This window comes from Quercus suber, unplaced genomic scaffold (genome assembly GCF_002906115.3).
Source record: "Quercus suber isolate HL8 unplaced genomic scaffold, Cork oak 2.0 scaffold_658, whole genome shotgun sequence".
In the NCBI taxonomy this organism is placed as follows: Eukaryota; Viridiplantae; Streptophyta; class Magnoliopsida; order Fagales; family Fagaceae; genus Quercus; species Quercus suber.
The window spans coordinates 144,409-162,867 of record NW_027070099.1 but is presented as its reverse complement, the minus strand read 5'-3'; the positions used below and the strand labels follow the sequence as shown (position 1 = coordinate 162,867).

General features: G+C 34.6%; 2 protein-coding genes across 2 annotated transcripts; both read left to right on the top strand.

The window, feature by feature from the left end:
• Positions 1 to 1,304: 1,304 nt before the first annotated feature.
• On the top strand, positions 1,305 to 6,738 carry LOC112028308 (putative leucine-rich repeat receptor-like protein kinase At2g19210). Its single transcript, XM_065765849.1, has 11 exons — positions 1,305 to 1,389; positions 1,472 to 2,018; positions 2,585 to 2,613; positions 2,696 to 2,977; positions 3,099 to 3,237; positions 3,324 to 3,395; positions 3,529 to 3,600; positions 3,678 to 3,758; positions 3,972 to 4,153; positions 4,296 to 4,534; positions 6,472 to 6,738. The coding sequence occupies exons 1-11, from the start codon at positions 1,305 to 1,307 to the stop codon at positions 6,736 to 6,738; spliced, it is 1,995 nt and encodes a 664-aa protein (XP_065621921.1).
• Positions 6,739 to 9,708: 2,970 nt separating this feature from the next.
• Positions 9,709 to 11,906, top strand: LOC136061012 (thioredoxin H2). The gene is made up of 3 exons (XM_065765859.1): positions 9,709 to 9,934; positions 10,023 to 10,145; positions 11,595 to 11,906. Exons 1-3 carry the CDS (start codon positions 9,779 to 9,781, stop codon positions 11,739 to 11,741), a joined length of 426 nt encoding a protein of 141 aa, XP_065621931.1. The 5' UTR covers positions 9,709 to 9,778; the 3' UTR covers positions 11,742 to 11,906.
• The last annotated feature ends 6,553 nt before the right edge of the window (positions 11,907 to 18,459 follow it).

Sequence of the window (18,459 nt, the reverse complement as noted above, 5' to 3'; positions counted from 1 at the left end):
TCATCGATGAGAACTAGCATGTACATTCTTGTCTATTAGAACCACACACACTTCACTATTATCCAGCACAAATAGCAATACTCATTTTTTAGGACTTTCTCCAAGATTGTTTGTGGAGCCCTTTAGGCTTGCTCTATTCTTGTTAGAAAAAGGACCTTGAACACCTTGCCATAATCGTCGAACATCGCCTTGACCTCTGATACCACTTATAGGGGAGAGAACACCTTAGAAAGCTTCCAATTGAGTAGATAATATAACAGATAAAGACATCACTTGACCCAAAAGAGTTAAGCCTATGAGTTTGAATCCAACATGTGAGTTCAAATAATAGTTTTCAGTATTTAAACACTAATAACTATGGGCTAAAAAAAAAAATTTGTGTTTGGCAGGAGTGTTTATTTAAGAGTTGAGTCATAGTTTTCAATTTAGGATGTTTAAACATTTTATTTTGAGAACACATTGGGAGCAGTTTCAGTTTTTAAGCAACAATGGTAAGTGACATTGTTCAAAAATTTTTGAAAAGTATGGGATTTTCATGATTTTACAACACATTAACTAAAACGCTCTCTCTCTCTCTCTCTCTCTCAAAGAAAAAGAAAGCTCATCTCTCTCTCATTTAAGCATGTGCCACCACCGAGATCTATCTCCACATCAAAGTGGAAAATGGGTTGAAGAGGAAGAAAAAGAAGAAAGGAAGAGTTGTTGGTTCGCATGAGGGCTTTCTCTCAGTCTCCTTAAACTAAAAATAGTTTAATCAGTTGGTCATGTTAGAATAGGTACCACTTTTTCTAATTAAAAACACATACTCATACCTAAAAACATTATTATGCTCTTTTAATTTTGGAAAAAATGTTATTAGAGATATGATGCTAAACAGTTTTTTTGCATTATAAATACTTTAAAGTTTAAACATGTATTTGCAAGACACATTTAAAACCATAATTTTCACATTATTAAACTGTTGTTTAAACTCATACATCGAACCCGTTCCAAACGGGCCTAATGTATTTGCATTCACTGTCAATGACTTTTGGTTCAAGTATTTTAAAGACAATGCCAACCGATGGATTTGAAAGGGAATTTTTTTTATTTTTTTGAGAATAAAGAAATGTTAGTGTCTTTTGACAAAGACAGAATTCGGGTCATGATATATCATTCTTCACTACATAGAAGTAATTGACCTGGTTGCTCAAATACTATATCTCATCAATGTAAGACTTGCTCAACATCCAACTTAAAGCAAAGCACTATTTATAGGATTGAAATCTGAAAAGGCATGCCAAGGAAAGGAAACAGTGTTGGAAATGGCAAAGCATTTTCCATTTGCAATAATACTTCATGGTGCTTTTGCTCTCACAGTCCTTGTTCATTCCCAGCAGGATCAATTAGGTTTGACAATCTAAATCTTTTGAGCACCACTATATATCAATTGTTGCACTCTAAACATAAAGCTAATTCTCTTGTATCTCAGGCTTCATCAGCATAGATTGTGGGATACCAGATGACTCAAGCTATAAAGATGGAATAACAGAAATCAATTACACTTCAGACTTAGCTTTCACAGAAACCGGTAAAAATGGGAATATTTCAGTCGAATACAGAACCAATTCTCTTGAACAGCAGTTTTGGACTGTCCGCAGCTTTCCTGAAGGAACCAAAAATTGCTACACATTAAGACCTTCACCAGGAAAAAACAGGAACTATTTGATCCGAGCAAGTTTCATGTATGGGAACTATGATGGCATAGGCAAAATCCCAAAATTTGATTTGTATCTTGGAGTAAACAAGTGGGACACAGTGGCAGTGACAGATGCATCAAGTACATTAACAAAGGAAATTATGCATCTATCCTTGTCAGAAGATATCTATGTCTGTCTTGTGAACACGGGCAGCGGGACACCTTTCGTATCAGTGTTAGAGGTAAGACCTTTGAACAACAATACTTACATACGTAAATCAGGATCACTGGATCTCGTTGAGCGGTTTGATTGCGGTTCACAAACCAATAGAAGTTACAGGTAAGCCAATTTTAATTTTTTATCCCTCCAGTAAGATTTATGGTCTGTTTGGGATCGGCTTATTTTGTTGAAATTAAAAATTTTTTGCTGAAAATTATAGATAAAAGTAAAAGTTAGCTGAAAAGTACAGTAAGACTTATAAATAGTACAAAAAAGTACAGTGAAGCTTATAAATAATAGCAAAAATAAGTTGATAAAAATAAGTGTTGCCAAACGCATACTTAGTACAGTCATTTTCAAACAAGGGTAAAGTTAATGAATGTCTTAAATATATTGATTTAAAAAAATATGTTTAGAAATTTTTTTTATGAGAAAAGAAAAAAAAAATAATTGATTTTTTATCTGTATTTTCATATTTCTTACAAAAGTGATATTAAAACTTTGTTAAAATAATTTATTAACGAATACCCTAATGGTGTATGGTTGTTAATAGGCCTTCAAACAAGTAGCCTGATATGATATTTTTTTACTTAGGTATAAAGATGATGTTTTTGACCGCATATGGCAACCCTTGAACCTAAATATATGGAAAAACATTGCTACCAATCTTACGATTGGTATCATAGGCCACACCGATTATTACCGAGTACCGCAAGTAGTCATGAGTACTGCAGTCACAAAATTCAATATAAATGATCCCATGTTTATTACTTGGACTCCTGGCGGTGGTAACGCAGCGATCCAATATATCTACATGCACTTTGCTGAATTAGAAAACCTTCAACCGAACCAGTCTAGACAATTCAACATCTTTTTGAATGGGAATTTGTGGGAGGGATCTTTTGTTCCCAGGTACTTAAATACGATTACAGTACACAGCAGCCCAGATGGAGAAATTGGACAACAGTTTCAGATTTGGATAAATCAAACTGAAACTTCAACCCTTCCGCCCATTCTTAATGCAGTCGAGTTCTACACATTGAAACGGTTTTTACAAGCACAAACAGACCAAGAAGATGGTATGTTCTTACCGCAAAAAAATTCAGCACCACATGCTTAATTTGTATATGATCATTACTTCATTATTTGTTTCTTTAACTTCTTTCGTATTTCTCATTTTACGCCTATGAAAATAATTAGTTGATGCTATCAAGAATATCAAATCCATATATCGAATAAAGAGAAACTGGCAGGGAGATCCTTGTGCCCCTAAAGATTACGCGTGGGACGGTCTTAATTGCAGCTACAATAGTTATGACTCACCCAGCATCATATCCTTGTAAGTTTATGCCTTCTAAATATATAAAGTATACATCCTAATATTTTAATTTATTCCAAATCTCAATTTGTTGATCTCGCAATTAGGAACTTATCCTCAAGTGGATTGACTGGGGAGATAACTCCTTTCATATCAAATCTCACAATGATACAGTATTTGTAAGCATTTCACATGAACTAGATACATTCAATTTTTTGCTAATTAAAACTAGATAGCACTATTTTTTTTTTTTTTGCCTTTGCCTTTTCTGGTGACTGATATTAATTTAACATGATAGCTTGCTTATTTCAGGGATCTATCAAACAATAGCTTAAATGGAACTATTCCCATTTTTCTGTCACAGCTACCACTTTTGCGTGTCCTGTAAGTTACTCAGGATTCAAGTTATACTCAGTTTATTTCAGTAAGAATGTAGAAATCATAATATTCTGTCTTTACAGAATCCTTCAAAATAACAGCCTCTCAGGGTCCATTCCCAAGGAACTCATTGAAAGATCAACTAAGGGATTACTTTTTCTCAGGTCTGTTATTTACTCAAGGATTATCATTATTTCTGTTTTAGTAATTTTTCCCTTGACACCAAAATCTTTTCTATAAAGTAGTGCTATCATATATCCAAACTTTCGCCAAATCATTAAGAGTAGTTCTATAACTAACGTTAGTATAAGACAGAAGATCAAGAGGTTCTTGGTATTAGCTGCAGTTTAAAGTTTTACTTTCATTGTTGATACTAGTGTTGGAGGAAATCCAAATCTTGCTAGTAATGGAGGAAATCCAAATCCAAATCCTTGTGTGTCCAGTCAATGCAAAAACAAAAAGAATATTGTTGTTCCAGTAGTAGCAGCAGTTGTTGGATTTGCCATCCTCTTATCAAGTGGAATTGCTCTATTGTGGCACCTTAAAAGGAGGAAAAAAGGTAGAATAACTATTTGTATTTTATTCTTAAGGCTTGGACGTTTTTGGGTATCCCAGTTTTAAATCACTAAAATGTCAATTTTCTGTGGAAGCAAAAAGGACAAAGATAACATATGCTTCATTAAATTGTCACATTTTAGCAGATACGCCAGCAAGGGAGAGGGAGGTGAACTTTGTATCCAATGAACAAGGTATGGTGTTAGAGTCTAAGAAACAGCAGTTCACATACTCGGAGGTCCAGAGCATTACCAACAATTTTGAAAGCGTTATTGGGAAAGGAGGCTTCGGAACAGTTTATCATGGCTACTTAGATGGCTTTCAAGTTGCTGTGAAGATGCTTTCACATTCATCAGTTCAAGGGTATAAGGAATTTCAAGCAGAGGTAGGTACCAACTATTCTTAACTGTGAGAGTGATAAATAACTTGATTTTAACGAAAGATAATCATACTGGCCTACATCTTATACGTCTAAAGAAAAATATCCTTAATGACTATATATTTATCATATTGCCCGACTATATGTTATAACTTACAATGAACCAATGTAGAGTATATAAGATGTATATTTGGTGCGGTATTCATACCTTGAAAACCACAGTAACTCATGCTATTATAAAACTATGGTTTAAATATCTATGGAAGAAGTATCTAAAGATATTATGGCATGATGGCATCCCACTCAAACTCTAGTTTGGAAAGAAAGTCTTTAGTGCCAATTGAATGAATCGGTTCCCACCAAGAAATGACTAAAAGTATATCAAAGATGAAGAAACCCGGTGAAGCACACGATGCGTGCATGTGAAAGATGTGGAAAGATCTCTAATGTGTGTGAGCACAAATAGACATGTCTCCAACATGTGTATTGTTTGGAAGGAACATTTCATGAAAGCCAAATAGTAAGTCAGCTGGCATTTCGCCAGGATGAAATTGGAGTACATGCGAGACATGTGAAGGATGTCTATAGAGGTATTTGACATCAACACTACAAATCTGAGAGGACTCTAATGTACATTTGAGAAATTTTGGTATGGATGAGATCTCGGTCAATTAGATCTTAGGTGTGAAATCTAATGTTTATAATGTAGGCTATAACGAAGGTTGTTGAGGAATAGAAATTGCGGTTTTATGATGTAGGAAAAAATATGAGGGATAATTTGTATTCGTTTATTAATTTTTTATATTTTTAGTTAATTTTCTGAATTACAGTATTTAAGATTTTATTTGCTTGATTTTAAGTGTTTTTATGGGTTTTATAGTCAAATTAGAGTCCTATTAGGGTTTTAAATAAGATCAATTTAGGAATATTTTGACTTGCAAAATAAGCCTTAAATAGGCTTGCACTACGTAAACTAAAATTTGAACTCATATTTTTAGTGATATTTTCAAGAAAGGGTTTTCTTTTCTTTTTTTCTTTGGTGGATTCAAGGAACTTCTTATGAATTTAAGGGTTCCGTTAGGCTAGAATGAGATTTGGCCTCTATCGCGTGTTTGTTCTGTGTCATGTTAGTACCAAGTTGAAATAGAAAGAAAGAAAAAAGAAAACATAGTGAAAGAAAGCTAGAGAGAGCAAAAGCAAGAGAATTGACACTGGTGACTTTACGTTTAGTTCAAGTGGTTACTGGACCACCCTAATCTAATTATTTTTTATTATATATAAATTTTAAAAATTTATGATTTTTTAATCCTTAAAAAATATTTGTGACCACCCTAAAATTTTTTAGTCCCAACATAATTTCTGAAACCAAAAATTATAATATTTTTTATAAAAAAATAAATAATGAAATTTCATTTAAGTTCTTAAAAAATTTTGGTATTTACTTTTAATCGGAATAGTATTCTAGTTTGCTTGAAAATTCAATAATGGAGTTTATTTTGAGCAAACTATGTTAAAAATTCCAATGTATTCATAATGTGCCAAATGGAAAAGCATGTCGAATGAAGGGTCCGTTTGGTTCCCGTAAAATATTTTCTAGAAAATACCTATTTTCCGGAAATGCTATTTTTCGAAAAAGGAAAATATTTTCAAGTGTTTGGTTGTATTATGAAAATTGTTGTAGAAAATATTTTCATGTGTTTGGTTCTATTAGAAAAATGCTATTTTCCTATAATTTTTTCACATTTTTTTAGCTATTTTCTCAGCATCCAAACAAATTTTATTGTTGAAAATTTCAAAATCACAGCCAAATCTCAATCCACAGCCAAATTTTATGACAGAAAATTACAGAAAATGAAATAATCACAGCCAAAATTTTCTCCACCACAACAACAAAAACAAAAATCACACCACCACAATAACAACAAAAATAAAAAATCACACAGGAATCAAGCGGGTCGAAGGTCAAGCGGGTCGAAGGTCGAAGATCGGTGGGTCAAAGGTTTGGGTCGAAGGCGAGAACGCGCGGCGGAGGTGAGATCGAAGGCGAGATCGATCGGCGCGGTGCTCGGGGTTCGCCGGTGACGAGACCGGTGCGATCTGGTGCGTGCGATTGTCGGATTGGAGCTCGGGGTTCGCCGGCGTGGATCGGGATGTGGAACGGGTTTGGTCTCTTCTCTCAGCATGGTCTCGGCGTGGAGCTCCGATGTTGATTTCTCGGATGGTCTCGCCGTGGAGGATGACTTCTTCAAGTTTCTTGGCTCTCTCTTTTGTGCGTTCTCTCTCAACTTCTCTGGCTCTCTCTTTTGTTTCTTTCTTTTGTGCGTTTTGTGCGAGACCTGGAAATGATTTGAAGTGAAAATAAGAGCGTAAAATCATTTTCGGGTCAAAGGAGTAAATTTGGTCAAACTGAAGCTAATTTTCCGGAAATTGAAATTTTCCTTCCCTTCCAAACACTGGGGTCAGGTGGTAAATGATTTCAGGAAATCATTTACCACCAAAACAAACGGACCCAAAGTGTAAAACTCGAGCCATATATTGCAAGCAAAGCACACTCTGTAAGAACTAACTTTTATTATTAAAATAAAAATTATGTTACATAATTAAGATAATTTAATTACGGGTTTGACTCGGATCAAGAACAAGATTGCAAGCTGTGGGATGGATTTGCATGCATAGGGTTCCACCAAAACACACCTGGACTCTGAAAAAATTAAGGAGCTCTAGAAGAAAGTTGAAGCAATCAGTAGGGGTGAGTTGACAGAAGGTAACAGGTCAGAATTTTTAACAGCAAGTAAAGAGTTGGACAACCTTTTGTTGAAGCAAGAAATATACTGGGCACAAAGGTCTCACATTTCTTGGCTCAAACATGGGAACACAAAGACCAATTTTTTTCTCTCAAAAGCATCACAACGAAGACGTAAAAATTTTATTCAAGGAATCAATGACAAGGACAACAACTGGGTAGAAGAGATTGATAATATTGCAGGGGTGGCTGTAGACAGGGAAAATTCCCGACTTATCACAAGCTGACACGTCACACTACCAAGTCCACAAAATACAGCCAATTACAAAGCGCCACATATTGCTGCTAGGTTTTGCTATCACTATTCAGAAACCAACAGAAATTTGCCAAGTGTCATGCAAAGACCAATCACACATCATCGCACGTGTAAGCGATGACATAAGCAGTCTCGCACGTGTAAGCGATGACACAATCAGTCAGCACGTGCAAGCGATGACATAAGCGGACCAATCAAGCTCTGCCACGTGTCACCAATCAAACTCCGCCACGTGTCGCTTACCTACCCCAAAACTCCTATAAATAGAAGCCTTCCTAAGCCATTTGAGGAGGACCAGGCCATTGGAAGCACTCAGAAGTCCAGAAGCTCTGCCGGAACCAAGCTCTAAAGCCTCCAAGAACTTCAAGAACTTCAACTTCGAATACGAAGAACATTCGAAGGAAAATCATCCAAATCATCCGCCTAGATCCAAAAGTCTGCGGGAATCAAGCCTAAAGTGTCCGAAAACATCAACAAATCACAAATCAGTGAAGCTCTACGGATTCAAGCCTCTAAAGCCCCGAAGAACTTCCACCACAAACCTTCGAATACAAAGAACATTCGAAGAGGAATCATCCAAATCATATTCCTAAATCTCAAAGTTCACTGGAATCAAGCTCAAAAGCCTCCAGAAACCTCAACAAATCATAAATCAGCGAAGCTCTAAGGATTCAAGCCTCTAAAGCATCGAAGAACTTCCACCACAAACCTTCGAAGACGAAGAACGCACCAAGAACACGAAGAACACACGAAGAACACGAAGAACGTGAAGAACAAGGGATTTCTAACAAGCTCATAGCCAGAGATTCATTGTAATTCTGTTTCAACAATCTTCGATCTATCCCTCAACCAAATTGAAGGATATTTTGTGTTCAAATCAAAATTACATTACCACAAATCCAATTAACAAATCTTTCAAGGAGATCGAATCAGAGGATAACTCTTTTGTAATTACAGAGAATTGTACCACACATTCATCAATACAAATTCGCATTTGTGACACTATCTTACTTGTTTGACTTATTTCGAACCGAGAAATTTAGTCGTCCACAGTGTATTTGGTTGACTCTTTGCATTTGAATAGAAATCTTTCGTTGAATATGTGAATAGAAAGTTTTCGTTGAATATAATATTGGGCTTTTTGTTCTTCTTCTTTCCTCTTATTAACAAAATAATAATAATAATAATAATAAATAACACTTTATATTAACTAATTAAAATTTTTTTTGAAAGAGTTTCAACCTATTGATTTAACCATCAAAGACTTTACTAGTTAAGTTAAATGGAACCGACAACTAATTAATTATTATATTAACTAATAAATAACTAACACTTAAAGTTGGTAGACTTAGTGGATTCTAGTTAGCTCAACTGGTAAAGTCTCTGATAGTTGTATAAGAAATTTGGAGTTCAATTTTCGCTTATACCAAAAACTGATTGGTGTCTTAGTCTGATGATAAAGAGTTATCATTAAGAGTTGACATTATAGGTTGAAACTCTTTAAAAAAAAGTTGATAGATTATCCATTAAAAAAAAAGTTGGAGGATTGAAAGGATAAAATCAAAAGTTAGTTTTGATCATAAACCCACCTGTTTTTTCCCTAAAAACTAGCACACATTAAACCCACCAGGTTACTCATTTTCAAATCTTAAATTTTAGTTTCTTAAAATTTTCTTCCTGTGTAATATCACTAACAATAGATAAATTTGAATTAAAAAACTATATTAAACTATATAAAAAAAAAAAAGTATCATTGTACATGCAGAATGTGTGTAATGAGGGTAGTATAAATAAATAAATAAAAATTAATTTGACGTTGTGATAAGACTTTCGGCCTATATTTTAGGAGAAGTAATAGGTTTATAATATTTTTATAACGCTTTTACAACAAATTATAACTAATAAATTATTATTGGTTCTAATTTAATTTTTTTTTGAATTTTTTTGTCAATAATAGTTCGCAATAATCTGTTATTTATAATTTGTTGCGATAGATATCATAAATATTTTGCATATTTTACTAAAAAAAAAGGAAAAAAGAAAAAAGAAAAAAAGAAAAAGGGCATGCAAGAAAGAAAGAGACTTCGAAAGTTTGAAACACAGACAAACACAAAACCAAAAAGTCGCACTTAAAGTCTTAAACTAGTCCATTTGGAGTTTTAGAGAGAGAAAAATAAAAGAAAGAGAGAGAATGGGATCTATAATATCAAGCTTCCTAGGAGGCGGCGCAACCGCAGAGGCAGCAGCAGCGACATCATCGGAGACATCATCATCTCGCATCCTTTCCTTTCATTCTCCGGCCAGATGGCAGCTCCATTTCAACAACTCCAAAGACTCCTCCCAACTCGTACTACTTCTCTCTTTTCTTTTTAATCTCTCTTTATTTAGGTATCTGATTCACTTTGTTGGCTTTGATTGAATGAATGAATTATCAGATGGTGATTGATTTCGCTGCGTCGTGGTGTGGGCCCTGCAAATTCATGGAGCCCGCCATCCACGCCATGGCCTCCAAGTTCACCGAAGTCGAATTCGCAAAGATCGACGTCGATGAATTACCTGTCCGTACCTTCCTCCTTTATTTTATTAATTGTCTCCAATTTTGCATTTGCAATTATTCAATGGGTTTTTAGGACCTGTTGCTTCAAATTTTGCACCTTTAGGATGAAATTTAAAGCTACAGCATATTAGGATATGGTAAATTTAATCATCTCTAATCCCGCAGAAAATAGATTATATAACTTGGCAATCCCATCATCATCACTGAGAGGAGCAGGTGTTTGACCAAGAAGCTTTATTTTAGTATGCTATTGCAAGCTCTTTAATAGCTTCAGGATCCTCCACTCTGTCTCCCTCTTCATTAAGTAAGCTTCTGATTGCATTTTTTGCTCTATGAAAGAAACCTATGTTATGATCCCAAGATTAAGCCACAAAATTCTAGACTTCTGCTTCATAAATGCCTCTTCTGCATTGCTGATAGAGATGAATTAATGCATACATTCCTTCTCCTTTTTGATCAGCTCATGGCTAGGTGAAGACATAATCTGGCTTTGTACTTTTTCCAACGCCATTCTGGCCATTTCAACTCTGAGAATTACAGCTGAATATATTTTGGTTCTCCATCTTAAATCTAGCTTTTACTGCTTCAAGTTTGCTATATAAGTTAAACATGGGAGAGCCATAGAAGTCACCATCCCAAGCTTCCATCACCCAGTCAAGGAAATTCTCGTGATCAGCCCAATAGCTGAAAACTTTAAATGGTTTGGGACCAAAGTTAGGCTTATCCCCAAGAGATACCTAGACTGGGCAATGATTTGAGGTACCAGGACTTAAAAATTCCACTGAGGCATGGTTAAAGTTATTGAACCAGGCAGTATTTCGAAGAACTTGATCCAATTTCTTAGGCCACAAAAGCATCTTCATCCCTTTTATTACCCCATGAATGAAGAGGGCCACTGAAACTATGATCCAAAAACTCAATGGACTAAGAGCAATTCCCAAACTCCTTCTCATATAAGGTCAAGCCTCCTTACCAGATTTCTCTATAGGAGATTTGACAACATTAAAATCCCCTGCTGCTAGCATCCATGAGTCACCCCCCACTGCTAGTTTCAAATCTTTTAAATCTCTCCAATTGCCTTCTATCCATGCCATCATTTAATGCATAAATGAAGGTAGTCATAAACTCACCAGCCTGCATAAGGATTTTCACACGTAAGAGTTGTTCCGATTGCCAGGTATACTTGACTTGAATCAGGTCAGAATCCCAGCAAAGCCAAATCCTTCCCAATCGATGAGATTGATAATTATGAACAAAATTCCAACCGGGATCTATAGCATTCTGGATTCTTTGAGCATTAATCTCTTTAACCTTGGTTTCTAGTAAACACACTATAGATGCATTCCTTATTATATGATTATTATGAGTTTTTATTATACGATTATTGAGATTATATGATTATTGACTTTTTTTCTTTTTGGGTATTTGTGGGAAACAAAATGGTATGTAGGATGTGGCACAGGAGTTTCAGGTGCAGGCGATGCCGACTTTTGTGTTGGTGAAGAATGGGAAGGAAGTGGACAGGGTGGTTGGGGCCAAGAAAGATGAGCTTGAGAAGAAGATTGAGAAGCACAAGGCCATCCAAGCTGCAGTTTGATCATGATGATGATCATAATTAAAAATCCTTTCATGGTTTCATCTCATTTTCCATAAATTTCACTGATTATCATGATGATATAACTGGGATATAGTATTTGATGATATAACTGGGATATAGTATTTGATGATAATGATGAAAATTTATTATATTTTCTGAAGAAAATGTGCTGTTAAGCTTGTGTTTGTTGTTTGTCTTTTTAGTTGATTGCTTGCTCATTGGTTTCTTGGCCCTTTGTATGGATGAGGACAAGGAACCTAGTTTCGTTGTGAATTTCTACATTGTTTCTGAGAAACCAAGGAATTCTTAATCAATGATTTTGTACTTCTTAGGTTGCATGACAATGATAGGATTTCCCAAACATCAAGGACCAATAGACAAGTTACTATAATTCTGGGAAAAGTGAGATTTTCCCTATTGGGGAGGTGAATAATCTGGATGCTTTGGCTAATATCTTTAGTTGCAGGGTGGGCAGTTTGCCTATGAAATACTTGGGGATGCCACTTGGTACATCGTTCAAGACAGCTTCTATTTGGAATCCCATTTTGGAGAAGATGGAGGAGAAATTATCAGGATGGAAACGCCTTTATTTATCCAAGGGTGGTGTACTCACTTTATTGAAGAGCATTCTTTCTAGCCTTCCTACTTATTTTTTATCGTTATTTACTATTCCTATAGTTGTGGCTACTAGGCTGGAAAGAATCCAAAGAAACTTTTTATGGGGATTGTTTGAGGGGAGTTTCAAATACCCTTTGGTGGCATGGGATAAGGTTTGCTCACTTATTGAAATGGGAGGTTTGGGGATAAGAAATGTGGTGTCTTTTAATCAACCTTTATTAGAGAAATGGCTGTGGAGATACAGGCATGGAGTTACTCATTTTTGGCGGAGGGTTATATCCACTAAATATGGAGAGGGTCAAGCGGGTTGGAGTACTAAAATTTGTAGGAGAACTCATGGGTGTGATTTGTAGCGTAGTATTAATGAAGGGTCGGAAAGCTTTTCTAAGCATTTTTCCTTTGTTGTGGGTGATGGTACCCGGATTTGTTTCTAGCATGATAGAAGGGTTGGGGTTGATCCCTTTGAAATCCTCTACCCTGAGTTATATGTGATTTCAACTGATAAGGAAGCTTGTATTTCTGATGTTGTGAGTCATCAAGAGGGGGATGATGTTAGATTTTCGAACTTGAGATTTCATAGGGATTTCGAAGACTAGGAGCTTGTTGCTTCTTTTTCTCTTCTTGAATTTATTCAAGCTCATCTTCCATGTGGAGTAGGCAGTGATTCTTTGTGTTGGGATCTTAAAGGAAATGGTAAGTTTGATACCCGTTCTTTTTATAATGAGTTAAGGGCGACTCCCAACTCTATCTTCCCTTGGAAGGACATTTGGAAAGCAAAAGTTCCCAAAAGGGTGGCTTTTTATCTATGGACGGCAGCTCATAATCGCATTCTTACATTGGATAATCTCATGCTTAGAGGTCGCCCTTTGGCAAATTGGTGTTATATGTGCCGGTGCAGTAGGGAATCTTTGGATCATCTCCTTATTCACTGTCATGTGGCAAATTCTTTATGGGTTTTTATACTTCAAGCTTTCGGTATTCAGTGGGTATTACCTAGCTCTGTTGCGGAATTATTATTTTGTTGGAATCATTGGCTTGGGAAACATAATTCAGATATTTGGAATTTAATTCCAGGATGTTTGATGTGGATTGTTTGGGTGGAGCGTAATTGCCAGTCCTTAGAAGTTTCTGAAAAGTCTTGGGTTGAGTTAATAGGAGTGTGCCAGAAAAGTCTTCTTGATTGGTCTCGGTACTGTGGTTTTACATAATGTTCTTCTATTGTCCAATTTTTTTCTCCTCTTAGTTTAGTCTCTTGATTGTTTTCTGTTGTGTTATGTTTTGTGATTTGCTGTGTTCATTCTGATGAACACATTGTATGTTTCTTTTTCAATTCATTAATAATAATTCTTATATTACCTATAAAAAAAAAAGAAAAAAGAAGAAGAAGAGTTAATTATGTATTTCAATGGGGGCACCCCTGACATTCACCGAGGACCAATAGACCCCATACCACTAATTCATATATAGGTAATTATGTATGCTTTAGAGACCTCAACTTCAAAAGCAAACTAAACTTACAGTAACTTGTTAGAGACTTTCGACCAAACTTGTGATCACGATAAGAAGTAATCTTCAAAATCCCTAATGAACCCTTGCAACTAGACCGACAACAAAATGGCTACCGCGAAATGATTAAAAGCTCAAAAATCTGACCTCACAAGCCCCCTTACCTTTTATTTGGATTGGACTTTTATTTAGTCCAGAAATACTCTTAGACCTTAAGTTTAAGAGTAAAAAAACTTGAGAACAATCCGTTAAAAGTATATCTCAAATTCCATCAAAAATGCCTATAAAATGGTATACTTTTCTACTAATCTATGCCTTCGAAACAAACTTATCCAAAATTTGGTTTAAAAAAAAAAAAAATTATACAAAAAATTTTTATAAAAAAAAAAAATTATGCCATTAGGAAAAAAAAAAAAAAAAAAAATCTCACAGCACGTGCTTTTAGCTAGTAAAATATAAGCTTTCTGTACTTTTCTTTCTGTATTTATAGTGAGAGTATTGCGTGTAGCTTGAGAATTCGGTCCTTGTTAGGTAGGCCAATTCTACTTGGATTTTATGATTGTGCAACAGGTAAATCCAAGTTTAAGGATTAATGCACAGCAAGCGCACTAGCCACATAACTATTGACACAAATTGGATTTTAGTCCTTAAATTTGAATTTTACCTCATATTACCTCATAAATTTTAAGAGTATTTGAATTTTACTACCTAAAGTTTGGAAGTATTTAAATTTTATATTATAAAATTTTAGAATTTTGGGGTATGAAATCCAAACACCTCCAAACTTCTGGGGGTAAAATCTAAATTTTGAAACGTTAGGGTGTAAAATTCAAATACCCCAAAACTTCAAGTGGTAAATTTTAAATTCTAAAACTTTAAAGTGTAAAATCCAAACACCTTCAAACTTCAAGGGTGTAATTTGAGATTTACCCATTACCATTTGATCCATCTTTTATGCATTATTTTGAACTGCAAAAATTTGAATTTAAATAATTGATTGATAACATGGTTATTGATCTTTAATCACATTGAAATTTTGCAAGAATGGAGAATATATGAAGATAATGTAATTAAACAGTGGATTTGTCAAAATTTGTATTCAATTAAATAATATCAAGTGGTGTAATATTACTTAAAGTTATATTAGGTATAACTTGAACTCAACCTTTTATGTAGATGTGTGTGTAATTTGATGACATAGTTATTGATCTTTAATCACATTGAAATTTTGCAAGTATGGAGAATATATGAAAATAATGTAATGTAACAATGGATTTGTCAAAATATGCATTCAATTAAATAATATCAAGTGGTGTAATATTACTTAAAATTATATTAGGTATAACTTGAACTCAAACTTTTATGTAGATGTGTGTGTGTGTTGTAGCAATTGTATGTGAGAAAGAGAGGCAGTTGCAACACTCGCAAAATACAATAAGGGTGCTCTATTCTTTGTGAGAGAGAGCCGATGATGTATTTGGAGTTTGGTTATTGTGAGAGTGTATGTGTGCTACTATTGTAATTTCATTATTTTATAGTGGAAATTTTTTTGCCGCCACTTGTGGATGTAGGCATATTGCCAAACTACATAAATTTTGCAGTGCATGCATATGCGCCAACTTTTTGTGTGAAAGTTTGTATGTTGGATTTGGACTTGGACTTCTCACAAGGTGAAATTGTTGTGTACTCCCCATGAACGAGAAAATATAGTACCATAACTCTTTTTGTCGTAACATTTTCACAATTGTGACATGATAGATGGTAAGCAGTGGAGAAAAAATGGCATTTTCACGTAAAAGTGATAGCTAACTACTTACAATCTACCACGTTTTAAGGAAGAATTATGGTTCAAGAACCACTCTTACTCCCTATGTCATATTGTCAACCTTGTATCCGGCCTAATCAAATCATTTTTCCTAAAGAGATTATATTCAATAAAGACTGAGCGTAAAAGTCCATTTTTATAGCTCCAAAGTTATCATGCCACGTCATTTTTTTACAATTAAAAGATTACAACCGGATACAAAGAATCACTCTAATAAAAAAAACCTATATTTCAAAAAATTAAAATCCAAACAATGACCGTCCTCCATGAACACCACCATAGCCTCTTTTGGTGGTGTTGACATCATCCACTCCAATCTCTAGTATTCTAGGGTTTCTAATTTTCACACATTACCACTCTGATTCTCTTGATCGGTAGGATTTATTCTTTTTATTTATTTTTATTCACATTGGTTCTGTTTTTTTGAATCGATTTCTTATTATTTTGGGCAAAGATGAGGGTCTTGTGAGCGTGTTGTAATTGTTTTCAAATCCATTTTTATTAATCAAAAAATGAGTTAAACAATTGAACTAATGCACATTCCTGTTGCCATTGCCTTTGTTCTTTTGCTTGGGTACATAATTGTATGAGATTTTGCTTCTTTAATTCATTTATAGAGTTCATTTGATAAGAGGAACTATTTAAAGTTTAGGTGTGGGTGTGGATCGTGTGGTTGTGGTTGGTGACTGTGAAAGCAAAATTCTACTCACCAAACTTTAAACTTTCACACTTGGTGTTAGATTAAAGTTAGTAAAGTATCTTCTTGTTGAATAATAGATATGAGATTTGAATCTTGCCTATATAAAAAATCAATTGATTTCTTAGTATTGTTAGTGTGATGTAGTTTAGAATTTTATTTTTTTCATATTTTAAAAAATCTAGAAAATTATTATTATTATTATTATTATTTTAAAAGCTATATCAGATAGCCAAATTAGGGATTTTGTTTTGCTAGAAAACAAAAACACCCACCGGAGTTTAAATCAATTGCAAAAATACTTGATGGAGTTTTCATATTCGCCAAATTGACACTTTAGACTAACTTTTGTCAGCTTTTATGGACGAAAAGATCACATAACAATCCCAAAATCACATTAAGAATACTTACTAACTGATTCACGCCAATGATCACATGACAGTCTCATAATTTTTCATTTTCACAAGGGCTAATGAAAGTTAGTCCTAAAGGTTAATTTGGTGGATATGGAAAATCACAGTGAGTTATAAGAAAGAATTAAAACTTAGGGGGTACGATTTCTTTGCATCTCAATTTTGTAGAGAAGTTGTTGAAACTGCATTTATGACATTCTACCTACGATGAAAAAACTTGACAAACAGGTCCGCCAATACTAGATGCACATTCATAAAATGAAAATACCTTGCTGGTTCATACATTTTGGGTCACTATTAGTTTGGTTTCTACATTTTGGTAACAGTTAGTTTGGTCCATACATTTTGGTATCAGTCAAATTAGTCTATGTTATTTTCAATTTGCAATCAACTTCTGTTAGTGAGTTGACGGCAAAGATTAAATTGACTACAAATTTAAAAAATAACATGGACCATATTGACGATTACCCAAATGTAGGAACTAAAATTACAATAACCCCTAATGTAGGAAACCAAACTGATATTTTTTCCTATTTATAAAGAGTGCTGCTTTGCAAAAATTGTGTGGTTATGTTTATCCATTCTAATTGATATGTTTCTATTCTAAAAAAAAAATTGATACTTGGAATTTTGAAACATAAAGTGGTTTGCTTTAAAGAGTTGTGGTGATGCGAAGGTTAATAAAAAATTGGAAAGAGAAGGAGAAATAGAGATTAGAGATAACTCATAAGGGTATATGCTTTTGTGCCATGGTGAATATATATTTTCATGAGCAAGACTTAGGTACAGTACTTAGGTGCTGCTTTTTAGGTTCCTCTCTTAAAATTCTGCCATGTGACATTTTTCTCATGAATGGAATTATATTTTTTAAGTTAAGTAGTCATATAGCAGAATCTTAAGAGAGAAATTTAAAGAACAGCGCCTAAGGTACTGTACATAATTTTTGTCCAGATATTCATCTATTTAGATTTATATGTTTCTGCTCTAATGAAACACGCTTCATTTTAACAAGCGAAATGTGCAGCTCTACAAGTACTAAGAAAGGTAGATATTTTTTGGTTGACAAATGACGGTATTCAAACCTTTCAAGTATGTGACTATTCTCTCACTAAAATCACATTCTACATCCTACTTAAAAAATTTTAGTTCCTTGGGTAGCCTCCTTTATAAAGGCATTCCAACTTTGGAGGCAAGTGGGCCAGGTTAGGAAGGGGTTTGATTGCTGTAATGGGATCAGATCCTACTCGAAGCACTCCACCATAAAGAGTGTAGCAGTCCCTTGTTTCACACAAACCAGGTTATTATAGTGAGAAATCTCATCCTCAACATGCTAGCAAGATATTTTGAACCCAAGATCTCATAGATATTATTAGAGCTTAGGAACCACTTAACCAATCCTTTGGGGTTAGCAAGTGTTGATGCCCATTTTTGGCAAAATGGTCTAATGAAGAAGCCCAACAATATGAAAAAAGGTGAAGAAAGAAAATAGCAAAGTAAAGAACATTGAGCCCGAATGGCAAGAATAATGGTCCATGAGCCCACAAAATAACAAAGTGGCTCCAAGGAAAGCAAACGAGCCAAGGAAGTTCCAAAGAATGAAGTAGTAAGCCCATGGGAATCATAAGAAATAGAAAAAAAGCAAAAAAGGGGCTAAAGGAG